Source organism: Vidua chalybeata, chromosome 2 (assembly GCF_026979565.1).
Source record: "Vidua chalybeata isolate OUT-0048 chromosome 2, bVidCha1 merged haplotype, whole genome shotgun sequence".
NCBI lineage: Eukaryota > Metazoa > Chordata > Aves > Passeriformes > Viduidae > Vidua > Vidua chalybeata.
The window spans coordinates 98,402,031-98,416,801 of NC_071531.1; the positions used below are offsets into that span (position 1 = coordinate 98,402,031).

General features: G+C 39.0%; 1 protein-coding gene across 3 annotated transcripts in view; it reads left to right on the top strand.

The window, feature by feature from the left end:
• The window catches only part of KPNA3 (karyopherin subunit alpha 3), a 45,465-nt gene that overhangs the window by 10,025 nt on the left and 20,669 nt on the right, over positions 1-14,771 (top strand). For 2 of the 3 annotated variants that reach the window (XM_053934434.1, XM_053934436.1), the window contains exon 2: positions 7,802-7,846. In XM_053934434.1, the coding sequence (XP_053790409.1) occupies positions 7,802-7,846 (45 nt within the window). Of the gene's footprint in view, positions 1-5,064; positions 5,119-7,801; positions 7,847-14,771 lie in introns of those variants that run through there. The other variant, XM_053934435.1, reaches the window with a different exon arrangement.

Genomic DNA, 14,771 nt, shown 5'->3' on the forward strand with positions numbered 1-14,771 from the left:
GTTCTCTCCATTTAATAGCTGATTTTTCAAAGGCATTAAATGAACATCATACTAAAGTTCCCAGAAACATAACTTGTGTATCCACAGGATAGCCAAAGCTGACATTGGGCTGTTGTGTTTGTCTTGATGCCTTGAGAGGCTACCTAGAAGAAAGGCTAGACAGTGTTAAAGGAATAAAGTAGGTATTTATTAAAAGGCCTTCAAAGGATACACCTTGGGCAGTGCAAGAGCCCGGCCGTGGCTCCACCCAAGATGGATGACAGGTCCAATATGTACTTGGACCAAAACTTATAAAAGTGTGAAAAGAGTTTTCACACGTTTATAAGTTTTCATCCAATTACATATTGGGGTTAATTGTCCAATTACAGCTTCAGGTTATGAAGTCCCATCCTCCCAGATTGCTCTCCTCAATTCGCTGTTGTTTACACTTTTTGGGCCTGAAGCTGCAATGTTGTCCTTGGTTCTCAGGCTGGAAAAGGATTGTTTTGTCTAACTAAACTGTGAAGAGAGCTTGCTAACACTTTATATGAAGTTCGGAGTTATGTACTAATGCAGTACAGAATGTGAAAAATATGAAAGCTGAAACTTAACGGCATCAGTCTTGTCAAGATGATGCTGGCTTTCCCACTTCTGTGGGCTAGCTCGAGGCTGATATTGCTAGCTGGCCTGCAGAAGAGTGGGGGTAGGCAGCTAGCTGGTTGTGGGGCAGCTGGCAGTATTGATGTGCTGCCTGGATGAAAACATCTGTTTCCTGCCTCTTCATTTCTGATTGTGGACTTGCTTGCTCAAGTTGTAATGGAAGTGGTCTAAATGTGTTGATTAAAAGTTGACACTGCTGAGGTATCCCACTTAATGAGGTGGATGCTCAGGATGAGCACCACACTGAGCTCCCTATGTTGTTGCAATGGTGGATAGATTTTTAGTTGTTAAATGCTGGTTATGCTTTAATCTTCTTTCTGACACAACTGGTATAGCTAAAAGTAGTTAAAATTATTAAAATTCATACCACTTACTGCTGCAGCATTTGATTATTTTTTCTGTGCAGCAAATCTACATTATTAAGCACCCTGTACATGAAACTTAATTTTTAATTTTGTTTAAGGATTCTGTATCCCAGCATACAAAATGTAATGTAATGACCCGACCTTCTGACTAGTTGTATCACCCATATATTTAAATAGTTTTGGGTTGCTGATTTGTACTGAAACTGGAGATGAAGTAATCTTACCAAGTGTCCAGAATTCTGTGATTCCAAAAGTTATATACTTAAGGAACTTCAAAGTGTTTATAATCAATTAAGATTGATTTTTAGATATGATGTTGATGACTATTCTGACTGCTTTGTCTAAGGTGTGGTTTTTATCCTTTTGGATTAGCTTGATTTTTTTTCCTGCAGCCCTGTATAACTATAGTAGGGTTTGGGGATTTGGCCCTCCTCCCACTCCCCTTCCTGGTACAACACTTTACTACAGAGGATTTTGAAAATTGTTATCTTGTTCTCATGTACAAGTACAGCTGACTTGTTTTGGGGTTCCTTGAATTTTGTTTTTTTTTTTTTACTACAGAAACTATATGGGTTGCCTTTTCATGTAGTTTCATGTACTATGCTGTTATATATTTTTTATGTTAAGCAAAGGCTAGAAAAGCTTGTTAGACTTACCGCCATAGAACCTCAATGTTACTCAACACTTGAAAGCAATCCTTCTTTTCTAGAAAGGTCTGCATGGCTCGTGGTAAGGCACCAAGTGGCAGTGGGACAGGAGTGGAAGTGGCTCTTCGACACATAATGAGCATATACATCCTGTGCACCCTCATATGCAGTTTCACGAATGTTACTTGTGTGGCACGTGTGGTTTGGTGAAAGGTTTCCAAATATTTGGTCACTGAGAAGTAATTCTTTGAATTGCTGGTGGTATGGCTTATGCTGATAATTTAGAATTCCAGAGGCCACTGATTTTTGATATCAAGAGTTTGATGCAGTTTTGTGTTCTGTCATAAAAGAAGTATCAATTGAAAAATAAGGAAGACATTTCCCTTCGCCTCAGGTGGCTGAACCTGAACTTTTGAGTTTCTTGTCATCTTGTTGAGAGAGATGCCACACTTGTTGAGAGATCTGAAACACTGATCTGATGTGGACAGCCGTATTCTGTGTTCCTTCTGCCCACTGAGTGTGTCAAAGGCAGTTTTACAGGGACCATGGCAGTCTTTTCCTTTTTCTTTTCTCTAAGCTTTAGTGTCTCTTAAATCTCTTGTCTTTTGTCAGCTTAACATTTTTGTGTTTTGTATCACAGTGAAACAAAGTTCCTTTCCAGCCCTTAACACAGCAACCCTAATGTGTGCAGTGATTTTCTTCTTTGGTATATGAAATTAATTTCAGATTTGAGGGAACTAGGAATTATTTTTCCTTCAAGTGGAAGGTGATATGGAGTGATTATTCATAGGTAACTGTTTGTGTCTGACTTTGGAAGAATATTCAGAAATTCAGGATAGAAGCGAAACACTAATTTATCCAACAACATGTAGCAGATCTTTTGGGGGTTTTCATGCTTTATTTTATAAAATAACAAAATGCTGAGGAACTTGAAATTAGAAATACTGCTCAACATCTACTTTTGACTTGTAACAAAACTTAAAATACTTGGTGCATTACTGTGGTCATATCAGCCTGTCAAACATAGTGGTAAATAATTGTTCCTTACATGTGGTGAACTGGGGAGAAGAAATCTCATGTTACAAAAGCCTTATGAACTTAAGTCTGCCTTGAGTCATGTATAACAATTAAGATGTAATGTCGTAGCACAGCTTGATAAGTGTTGTGTTCTTATTTCTTAATGCTGACTGGCAGTTACTCATTTTTACGGTTTGCACTTAATGCACAGTACATTAATACCTTGTGTTTAGGAGTGTCCTCATGGTTCAGATGCTGCAGCTGTCATCGTTTTGTGATTTGTAGGATTTTGCCTGTGCTGTGTTTTCCCTGTCTGAGATTTGGAGACTGTTTTTGTTTATCCAGTGAAACAGTTCAGCCTTGGCTTGGGGGTTAGTGTTGAGATGTGCTGTTGCAGTGTTCCATCAAGTCACTTGTTGGAGCACATTATGGGGAGATGTGATCATAGTCAGAAGCTGTGGATGTCAAACCCTGTATTAGATCCATTGGTAACCTCTTGCTAGGCTTTAGCTGGTATCTATAGACTTCAGCAGATGTCCTCCCAGCCTGGAACCTGGGAATGAATCCTAGGTTAAGTTGCAGAATAATTTTGTCTCTTCTCTTTGTCTTAACTGACCTGTGTTAGCTGGGGAAAATGTTTAGCTTTTCTACTGGATTATAAATCCATCGTAAATACCTATCAGTTCCCTACATGCTGGGTCTTGCAGGTGTTGTAAAAGTGTTATTCTGCTTACAGTGGTAATGGTTCCTTGAAGGGAAGCTAGCAGTTGTACTTAGGACTGTTTCTTTTATACCCTGTTGCATTATATATGTGTCTCTTCTGAGGCTGTAGGAAGGTGCTGATGACCTGCTGTATTTCTAAAATGGTTCATCTGAAACACAAGCTTTAAGTACTGCAAAGAAATGGCAAATCAGGACAGAAGATCATCTGAATCATTTAGGTCTGTTTTTTTGGGGAGTAAAATCTGGGCTTTGTCAATCTTCCTGTCATATCCTGTCCCACTCTCCCCACCTCACCCTACCACGTAAGATTGGAAATTGTGCCTTTTGGTCTGCAAGTTTTAAAATAAATCTTCCAAAAGTCTAGCAAGAGTATGCAGAATATGGTGCTATATGTATACCTGCATTTCTTGTAATTGGATGAAGTTGAAATATGCTTTAGGTCTTTCAAGGCGAGGATGACTAAATTATGGACATTCAGAGTGTTACAATAGAGCAGTCTGTCACTAGGGTATCAGCTCCAATGGTAAAGAGGAGAAAATCAAGCTGGGCAGCAGTCTGGAGAAATCCTCAGTAAGAAGCATGAATAAAATTAGGTGGTCAAGCCAATGTAAAGTGCATTCATGTGTTTTTCATGTACAGTCTGTAATTGCCACAATTGACAAGTATGAATTAAACACATTGATATGCAGTGGTCATCTCATGTGTCAGGGACACAAAGTGTTGGGTTAGAAATAGTGTCAGCAGACTTCAAGCAAGGAGCACTGATCATGATCCAGCCATGGCAACCAAGTTTGGCTGCCAGAATGCACCACAGGATCCTTGGGAACTTCATGTGCTCCTAGCAAGCCTCTGTCCCCAACATTGTATCACTGATTCTTGGTGATCCTGATGACCCTGACAAACTGATTTTTTTAAAAACTGCTGTGCCAGTAGGAGGCTCTGTAAGACTGGGAGCCCTTAGTTTAGTGGGGGGGCACTAAACTGTTCACTAACAGTCATTGGTTCCATGGAGTTAAAACTGATATCCCAGTTATCAACCTGTACTGTTTTTAAAGGAGGATGGTAAAAAGAAAATGTACCAGAGCTGCTTTAAAAGAGAAAACACTTGTACTAAGTTTAAAATGAAATACAAAAGAACAGTTAAAAGGATAAAACCCAGGTAATATGGAGATTGCCTAAAGAGTATTAGAGCTCAAAAAATCTGTGGTACTGGACAGCAAAAATTTCTGCAGAGGTGATAACCTTTTTTATGAATATTTCTAAAGAGTGGTAGCTCTCTAAATGAGGAAAAGATGGGAGATTTTTGTACACTAAATGTGAAAACCGTAATGGAATAGTGAAATATTTTGAAGATCAGCTTGATAAAAAGCAAGAAAAAGAGTAAAAAAATATTGAGACAGATTTGTAATAGGGTACGATCAGACGGCTGAAGTAATGGAAGTATGAAACAAAGATAAAACCCTAATGGAAAATCTGAGCAAATTATTTGCCCTTAGAGAGAAGCTTGGAGTCCTCCCAGTAGAGACTTTATGAATGGCTAACTCTGAAAAACTATCTTTAGTCAAAGTATTGTTAGAGGTTTTAGAGTAAATTGATTAAATGAGTAGTAATGTCTTGCCTGGGACTTCTCTGTATTTGGGTTTTTTCCAAACCAGGAATATCAAGCTGCTGAACTGTTGAGCACAGCATATAGTGTTCCTTAAATCTGCCCTGCTTCCAGAAGAGTGGTAGGTGATAAATATTATCATTGTCTTCTAAAGAACTTCAGATTTAGTCTGATTTTTCAGTATAAGTGTTCTAGAGTATTCTTGCATAGATAAATGAGTAAATTGCCAATAGGGAGCAAATCTAAAAGTAAATTTTGCCTTGCATCAGTTAAATCACTGAGACTTCAATTTTAGCACGTACAGTATTGGATTTTGGAGAGGAAAATTCTAGTGGACACTCAAGTTGACTGATTATGATAGGGTACACCTCAAAATCTAAGATAAGTAGGAATAAAATACGAGATTTTGGAGAAGGTGGGATGGTGTTGCTAGTGAAAAGTTCAGTAAAGAGTTTTGGTGTCTAGAACACAGAATGATCAAGAAAAGAAGACTTTACAGCATTGTTTAGTTACATTTTTTTACTGAAATGCAGAGTTACAGAATCATAGAATGATGTGAGTGGAAAGGAGCCTTGGAGATCCAGTTCCAGCCCTCCTGCCATGGGCAAGGATACCTTCCACAAGACCAGGTTGTTCAAAGCCTCATTCAACTTGGTCTTAAACAATTCCAGGGCTGGAACATGCACAACTTTTCTGGGAAGCCTGTGCCAGTGCCTTACCCCCTCATAGGAAAGAATTTCTCCTAATCTCTAGTCTAAACCTGCCCTCTTTCAGTTGAAAGCCATTCCCCCTTGTCCTATGACTCCATACTCTGGTAAAAAGTCCCTTTCCAGCTCTCTTGTATCCCACTTTAGTACTGGAAGGCAGCTGTCATAGGGAAGAAGTGTTGAAAAACTTAAGACTTTATGATGTCCTTAAATTTGACACAGTTATTAAGATTATTCAAATATAAAGTTCTAATAGAACAATAAATTTGTATGACTGGTCTTGCTAGTTGCATATGATGACTTCTTGGGTTCTTCATTTGTTCAAACAAATGAACCCATCCGATACCCTCCCATTCCCCAGCTATCCAGTCCCTATCATACTGAGCTGTTGCAGCAGGCTCAGATGGTCACAAGTACAAATGATTTACCAAAATGATGGGGGGGGGGGGAAATAACATGCAGTTCTGGTGGATGCTGTAGTGCTGGTGTCCTCTTACAGTAATGAGGACTTATTTTGTTTAAAGTAGTAGAGTTCAACCCTGTAGATGTAAAAGGAGAATTTTGTCCGTGTTTACATGAGTGAGCTGGTTAATCAAGCAGTGGGCAGGAAGACAAGCCTTCCTAACTCTCAAGTGAACCCAGTGTAATGAATTTCATAATGGAGATGAGACAGCTTCAGGGAGACCTCATTGCAGCCTTCCGGTACCTTAAAGAAGCTTACAAAAAGGAGGGAGAGAGGGTGCTTATAGGGGCAGATAGTGAGAGGGCAAGGGACAATGTTTTTAAACTGAAAAAGAGTAGGTTTAGATTAGATTTCAGGAAGCAATTCTTTTCTGAGGGAGTGGTGAGGTACAGGCACAGGTTGTCCAGAGAAGTTGCCAATGCCCCATCCTTGGCAGTGTTCAAGGCCAGGCTGAATGGGGCTCTGAGCAACTTGTTTTAGTGAGTGACACCCCTGCCCATGGCACTGCTGTGCAAACTGGCTGAGAACAGTGAAGCTCTTGTAGTTGTCTTGTACATATATTCATGGTGTGAAATCTGCTCAATTTTTCTACCTGTGTTTCATCTTCAGCATGTTTGGTGTTTTCTTAGATGGCTGATGGGGATGCTGGTGTTTACTGTATATTGCTGGTCTTCACTGGTAACTTTTTTGCTCAGGGAGTTATTTGCCCTAACTCAAAAGGAACGTGATAGTGGCAGTGAAGGTCAGTAGCAAGGATAGGACATAGAAAGTATTTTAAAAGGCTAATTTTAGTTAGTGTGGGTGATCTTGCTGGACTGCCAGCAGTCATCCAGTTCTGTTCTCCTTTGAATTGCATTCTGATGGTACATGTCTTTTCCACTAATAGTTGAATGAGAGAGTTGAATGGGAGATTGCCTTCAGTAGGCTCAAATTCTTTTTCAGTCTTCTGGTCTCTCTTATCTGGGAGGTGCAGCAGTATTGTCAGGAATGCATTCTGAGTGTCCAGTATCTTTAAGGAGCTGAGATGCTTATGTGCTGGTTTTCCTTTGCAGTGTTTAGGTTGTAGATCCTAAGGAGACTCAGTACCACTGTAGTACTTTGTTTCCTTTTTCTGCAAGCCCGATTGGTCTTGTTGCATTGAGCTCAGTCATCTTCTGTCAGTCATGATTGATTTTGGCCACAGAACTGTTATAGGTTATGTGTTTCGGTTGTGAATGTAATTATATGGGAATGTGAGATTGTCTAACCTGGATTTACTGCTGCCTATGGTCTGCACATAAGACTGTGGAGAGTCATTTCAATGAAAACACCTGGAGAATCATTCTAGTGAAAGTCCATGGGGAAGTTGATATTTTGTACCTTTGGGGTACTTCTTGTGGCTTATGACAAAGCTATCTGTAAAGGTGTATGATAAATAAAAAAAGAGAAGAAACCAACCAAAAAAAAGAAACCCAGCTGAAACGAAACATCACAAAAAACACGTGCATCCTCCTAGGAAAGATTGAGTTATAAATTATGCACATTTTTACATGTCTTTTGATGAATAGATTGAATGCACTTTTTTTACCTAGAAACAGCTGATTCCAAAACAGAATACTACTTTCTTGACGTACATTTTTTTTTTTTTTTAACAGACTATGAGAAGACACAGAAATGAAGTTACAATTGAATTGCGGAAGGTGAGTCTGCTTTTGTTTATCAACTGTGTTACTTTGCTAAAAGTGCTCTGGTGTCTTAACTAAATATTTTTTCCATAAGCTTTGCTTTATAGCCCCAAATGTACATAGAAAAGGTGTAAATTTGTTAAATACTAACTGTGGATTCTAATTTATTTTCCTTCTCCAATTTGTGAAGCTCAGTACAACAGAACAATACTGCTTTACTCCAGTGTATCACTTGGAAATAATCCATATTTGGTTTCTGTACCAGTTATTACAGTGGAGGTCTCAGCTGTTCAAATGTTTGAAATCTTTGAATGGGAAAAGGGAGAGTCTTAGCATTTAGAAAGTGAGGTTGTTCATTTATCTTGTTTTCTGAAAATTATTGCTTCTGTGCTGTAAAGGGAGTTAGTTTGGGGGTCAGATTTTGGCTGTATTGGGTAAATGTCCGTATGGCTGGGAAGATCATGAGTATGAGAGTTGATCTAGTTTACTGCTCTGCCTAACTAGAGCATTCATTACACCCTCATCTTTCATAACTCTTCCAACTGCTATTTCTTGGCACCTTAAAGAGAAAGGGTAAACTTTTATTTGCTTTTGGGTACCTTCAGTGTATTTGAGGACTTCATACTGGCTCCTTTACCTTTATCCTGTTGAGGCAGCTTCAGTTCTTCACCCTTTTCTTGAACCTTCTCTTTCCTAGATTTGACTTGTTGCTGCTTCTCAGATCCAAATTGCCTGTGTTTTCCTGGAAGTGTGGAGATCTGAAAGGATGCAGGCTGCAGTTGAGTTTTAAATGGAAAAGTGAAAATCAGTTCTTGATACAGTATTCCTCTTTATTCTAAGTATGTTGTTGACAGGCACACAGTCTGTGTATGCTTTGTACACTTCTTAGAGTACAACAAAGCTAATGTAGTTGTTTGTTTTGTTTGCATAGTTGAATAAACTATGCAAGGTTTGCAAGGTTTTTTTTTTTTTTACAATTGACTTCTGTCTTCTGAATTATATCTGCTTTTTCCAGGCTTCCCCATTCTGTTCCCTAGTATGTTTCCAGGCTTCTCCAGCTTGGTATAACCTGTCTTTTCTATTATTTTCCTTAATGACCTGATAAGTCTTTGGTTTGAATATTCTCAGTATAGCCCAAGCTCTTTTTGGTCTCCCATTTGATGCTTCTCTCCAGTTTGCCACTTGAATCCTTGACAGTTTAAGTGGTGCTTGCTTAGAAGTGTATACCCACCAAATTCTGTCTTCTTTTTCATTATTTGCAAACTGAGAAGACAAAATCCTTGCTAAAATCAAAGTGAAGGGTTTGTAAATAGGAATTATGTTGATAGAAATCAGCTTGACTCGTTTTTGAGAATTTTTTTCTGCACTTACCACCTGATTGTGTAGGAGCAACCAAAAAATCTTGTACTACTATTTTCCTGGGATCCTTCTGTTCCTCTTGGAAAAAGGGACTTTGCTTTTTTCAGGTCTTACAGAAAAACTTCTCTATCTCATTACAATATAAACTGTAAATATTTCTAAGATTCATCCTGAGATTATAATAATTAGTCAAAGAAATCTAATTTGACCGAAATGACTGGAAAATGATCAGCAGTGGAAGTTTATGCTGACATGTTAGAGGCCCTCTCTAACATGTAAAAGATGCTGTGTAACTGTGAAATCTGTACTAGGAAGAGTCATTCATAGCACTTGGGCAGCATGTGCCTGCAAGCAAAGCAAACCAGTAAAAGATGGCTTAACTAATGGAGCACATCCTTATACATCTTGTTAAATTGAGATGCAATGTGAACATTCCAGTGCAATCTTTGGAGAGAACTTTGCAGTGCAAAGTGAGAATTTTAATTTTAAATTCTTATAATTGTTTTTTGTAACAGGTCACACTTTCAAGGCCAGTTTATTACAGAAGTGTGGTGGGGGGGAGCAAGTCAGACACTTAAGGCAAGATATTATCCTGTGTGGAAGGAATCCAGCATGTGCCAGTAATATGTGAGTGAAAATGAGGAAGCCTATGAGCTGCCAGTGACTTCTCACTGAAAACTGCACATGCAAAGATCAGTTACACATTTAGAGGAGAAGCCTGAGCACTGGATGTAGGTCAGACTGTAAATCAAGAGTGAACAGCAGCTGCAGCACTCTTAAATGCAGGAGTTGGTGTTCTTGAGTGTTGGTAAAACATCTTCACTGCAGAGACCAGAAAAAATCTGCTTTAATAATAAATTCAGCATGTGTCAACTCAGCTCGTCGTGGTGGGCAACTGGTTTGCAGTGGGAACTCTGTGGCAGATGAGATTCTGTATCATTGCTTCTGGTACAGAATTGAGACTGAAATGTTAAGGGATGTGTTTTATCAAGTTCCAGCAGTGGAAAGGATAAGTTATAATATCATTGCTTCAGTCTTTAGAGTTAACACTGCTGCTCTAGCATGAATATGCCAAATTCAAGAAATTTTTGGCATGACCTTAGTAATCCACTGGTGCCCCTTCAAAGGAAAGGGACGTCTTCTCTTCATACCAGCTACCGAGATGCTGCATGTACACCTGGCTTTGAAGAAAAGAGACAAATTGAGTGTGTTCTTGATCTGTACGGTTGAAGCACTATGTAGTCGTGGGTTTGTGTTTTGAATCAATGTGAATATAAATATTAAATGAATGAATCTGATGAAATTGCTCACATCTCTGTTTAGTAAGATGGAATAAATAAAAAATCATGGCTTTGAACGGTAGTAAACAATTTCTGCATGCATCAGTGTGAAGTGTTTATTCTCTTGAAATTACAGACATCAAGGTGCCATTTGCAAGACATTCTGTGTTTCAAGAATATATTATCTCTATTCACTATCTTCACACCACAGCTCTTATTCAGGAAGAAACTACTTTTTCCCTGTTTTTTATTTCTCAATCACTTATTATTTGTTTAGGAATTTAATTAACAAAGATTAACAAAGCTATCTGATACGAAAAGGTAGCAGTAGTCTGGCGGATTCCAGGTTGAGGCATGGGTCGGCATCATGAGCCAGTCAGATGACACTCCTCATGGTCAGGTGCCCTTTACTGATTCCATATTGGCTTTGTGTTCTGTGCATTTTGAGAATGGACCTACTACATTTCTGGAAAGATAGTCTTGGTCTCTGATTATATTGTTTGTACAAGAACAAGAGAGCTTAAACAATAGCCATCTCCCTTTCCTGACAGATAACAGTGTCAGTTTTGACACTGTCAGTGTCGGGTGATGGAGACTGCATCAGGATTTAGAATACAAAGCTCTTCGGTGCAATGTCTTGGTGAAGTCTGATTTGGAGTGTTTATCACTTGGTTTCAGCATCCCAGAAACCTGAAGGCTGCTCTGTTAGTAACAGGGACCCTGGAATTAATTGGCTTAGTCTGTTACTCTCAAGCTGAAGGGGCATGGTGGATGAGCAATGGTTAGGGTTCAGTTTAAGGTTCTATATCTAAATGAATCCTGTAACTCCATTGCTCTGAGACATCCTTTGATTCTGGGTGCTTGGCTTTCTCTGAAGATTAAGTTTGACTTGGGCCACTTGTGTACCTAAAGAAAGGTAGTCCTTAGCTAGGTCAGTGATATAGTCATTGAGTTAGATGTCACCCTTCAAAGGAAGCCTTAGCACTCCTAACTTCAGCAGAAACACAGGATACTGTCCCGCTAACTGGAATCCTAAGAACTTCCATGATCTCTCACAAGGTTTATTTTTGTCTTTCTGTGCAAACTCAGCTGACCCTGAGAGCTCACAGACATGTGCACATGAAAGCTCTAATTGCCAATTAAAGTTTGGTGCAAGGCAAAGCAATTATTTGCTAAATAAGTGGGGGATTAAAGAGTCATGGGCATATGTCTTTTTTTACCACTCTCCCTGGCATACTGTCCTTTTTTCTACTCTGATCTTTCTTAAATAAGATTACTTATGTCCATGATAGCTCCTAAATAAAGTAGAATACTCCTTGAAGAAAGGAGTCTGTTTTTCATGTTGCTGGGACTGCTAGGGTGGGAAAAAAAATCTGATTCTTAGTAAGTCTGAAAATCCAAAAGAAAAAGAAAATTCTTAGTTTCAAGATATTAAAACTTGTATCAGTTAAGTGTCTCTTCCAGTTCAGTGTGTATATATAGCTTTTCATTCACTGTAAAGAACATATTTTAATACATAAATCTACCAGTTTGAAGAATGGCTACAATGGCAGGGACACTGAAGCACTATTAGTATGTTCTTCTGGAGGCTTCCTTATCAAGTGTTAGTAGCACAAATTCTTGGAAAAGAATTTGCATTTACCCTGCCTCAATTGATTAATTAAAAAAAATACCCTAAGAGGAAAATTACATTCCTAATAGATTCTTTTAGAGGCTTAGTTGAAAGGGGCTAAGAAATTCTTTGGAGACTTGCTTGAATCCATTTGGGTGAGATCTTGCTGTTCCCTGACTAAAGAGATCTCAATCTTTGCAGTCCATGCTTAGGCCATACACTGATACCTACTTCTTTTTAGTCAATTTGCTCCTCTTCTGAGACACATGAGCACTGACCAAACAGGAACATTATGATTGTTCTCTGTTGTCACAAAGGTAAATTAACAGAACTCAAATGTAGGAAAGTTGCCTACGTCTTCTAACTGTGTATCTGTAGCTAAGTCTTTATCTGAAGAAGAGTCTTGGAATCAGTGGTAGCATAAAATGGATGTCCAGAAAACCTGAATCTACCTCCATCACTGGCTTGAACCCTTAGTCTTTCCTTGGGTGTAATTGTAGGGGCAAGAGATGCTTGTTGTCATCTGTGAGTGTATCTAATACTAGCTAGCATTAGGAACTCCAGTTTCTAATGTTGAAAGTTCTGCTTTTTGTCCTCAGGAGACTCAAACGTAAATATCTTAACTTCCGTGCCTCAAGAACTTCTACTGGCTACTGAGCTCCTAAACTTTCCCCTGACCTGAAGAAACATTTTGTAATGGTATTTGTTATCTGCAGGCAAAGATTTTCTTGTTAATTTCTTTCCCTTTTAATCTTGAAACCTCACAATAGCTGGCATTCTTCACAGAGCTTTCCTGTCCAGTGCTAAAAAATATGTAGAAATTCATATTTGGCATTTTTCACAGTTCCGTTAGAGCATCCCATTGGCAATGTCCCCTAGTACTAAGTGCAGTGCAGCACAGAGCTTTTAGGATGTTCCCTTCACCCACAAGGAGTCTTCTGTTAAATAATGTTTTTGAACATTTGAAACTTACTTGCATTAGTCTATATATTTTTTAATCCTGTGGCCATCTTCCAAGAAGACAAACAAAAGTACCAGGATCTGCAGGACTTGAATACTTACTGTTCATATAGCTTGACCATCCCACTGTCAGTGAAACAAATGATGGGCATCTGTCATAAAAACTGGACAAGAAAGTGCACTCCTGGTATCATGACTATTATCTATTCATTTGGCACGTTTACCAGTGCCTTTTGTTTGTAGGCTGCTGTAGTAGGACCTCTACCAGAATGCTGGCAATACTTATAACCAGCAGTCAGCACCTGTTCATGAACTTCTATACTTACTGTACATAGTACACATGGTTCAGGCACTGTTGAGGATCTTCCCTTTAGAAGGAGACCTGCTGAATTTTGTTTGTGACAAGGTTTTACCCTTCATCAGATATTCCACTTTGATGCCTCTGCCTTTGAAAGGGCTCTCTCGCTAGGCTTTGAACAGGACAGCAGTATCCAGGTATGTTCATTTGCCTTTGTTTTCACCGCAGGAGCCTCCAGAAGAGGCCAGTGCTTTGAATTAGGCAAAACCTTTTTGAGTTTGATATATATGTCAAAATACAAGCATTTTAAAGCCATGGCAGGCTGCAAATCGTCTTTGCCTTCTGGAGGAGAGTGATTAGCCTGTCAAATTACTGGAGAGAACAGTTTAGCTGTCCAGGGGTTGGACACTTTTGCAGAGGGACAATGATACTTCAAATAGCCTTAGAGACACTGTTTAGGACTGAAAGGTTTCATGAGCACTTCGACCTTATAAGAAGTGCTAATTAGAATAGAAACTTTTAGTACTTCTTAGTAATAGCTTCTCTGCCTCAGGCTGCTGTTTTGGTTCTGTTAGTTGTTTTTCAACTCAGCCACCTGCAAACAGCGAGTAGCTACAGAAACACTGTTGCTCCTTCTTTCTTTCCTTGACTGAGCTAATTTTTTCTGGAGCCCATCACACCATATGACTGATGACCTGAACACATTGCCTGCACTCACAGAAATTGCAGCATCATTCTGTGGTCAGTTATGTCTCTCTCTTAAGGGGGTGTAATATCTTGGCCTTAGAGTATGGACTGTTACTCGTACTTGTTTTGGTTAAGGTTAACAGTAGGAGGCGTTCTCGGAGGATTGGATAGTTGTGTGTGCAGGTATAGAAGGCTTACTGGTACAGGAGAGGCTCTTGTTCAGCTCAGTGTCTGGTGTGGGAAAATCAGATAAATACATTACAGGTCTTTATGGTGAATCCATCAGTTAATGCATTCTTGCCTGATGCTACTTTCTCAGTGTTTAACTGCCTGCTCCTTTCCATCTTCCTTCTCTCCAGATCCGCTTGCCAACAAACTGCCTGTGGTGCTTGTCTTTATTGATGTGCTCCATATATGCAGCCATTACTGCACGGCTCTGGAGCCAGTCTAGGTGGTCTTGTGCACTCTTTGAGGATCTAGTTTCTGTACTTAAAACTTGACTAAAATTAAACTATGCTATGTCTGTGGATTGTTTTCTGCATTAAAGGGTTATTCTTGTGTTTGTTTGTAGTTCTAGCATTGTTATATCGGAAAAAAAAAAAAAAAAAAGAGAGGATTTCAAATTTGTTTTAAGTTATTTCTAAGATGTCTGAAAGGTAAGCAAGTCCCAGAAATTTTGGACCTAGAATTGCTGTTTTTTATAATATAAAATAAAATACTGGGGACCCTTCAACACATCATTCT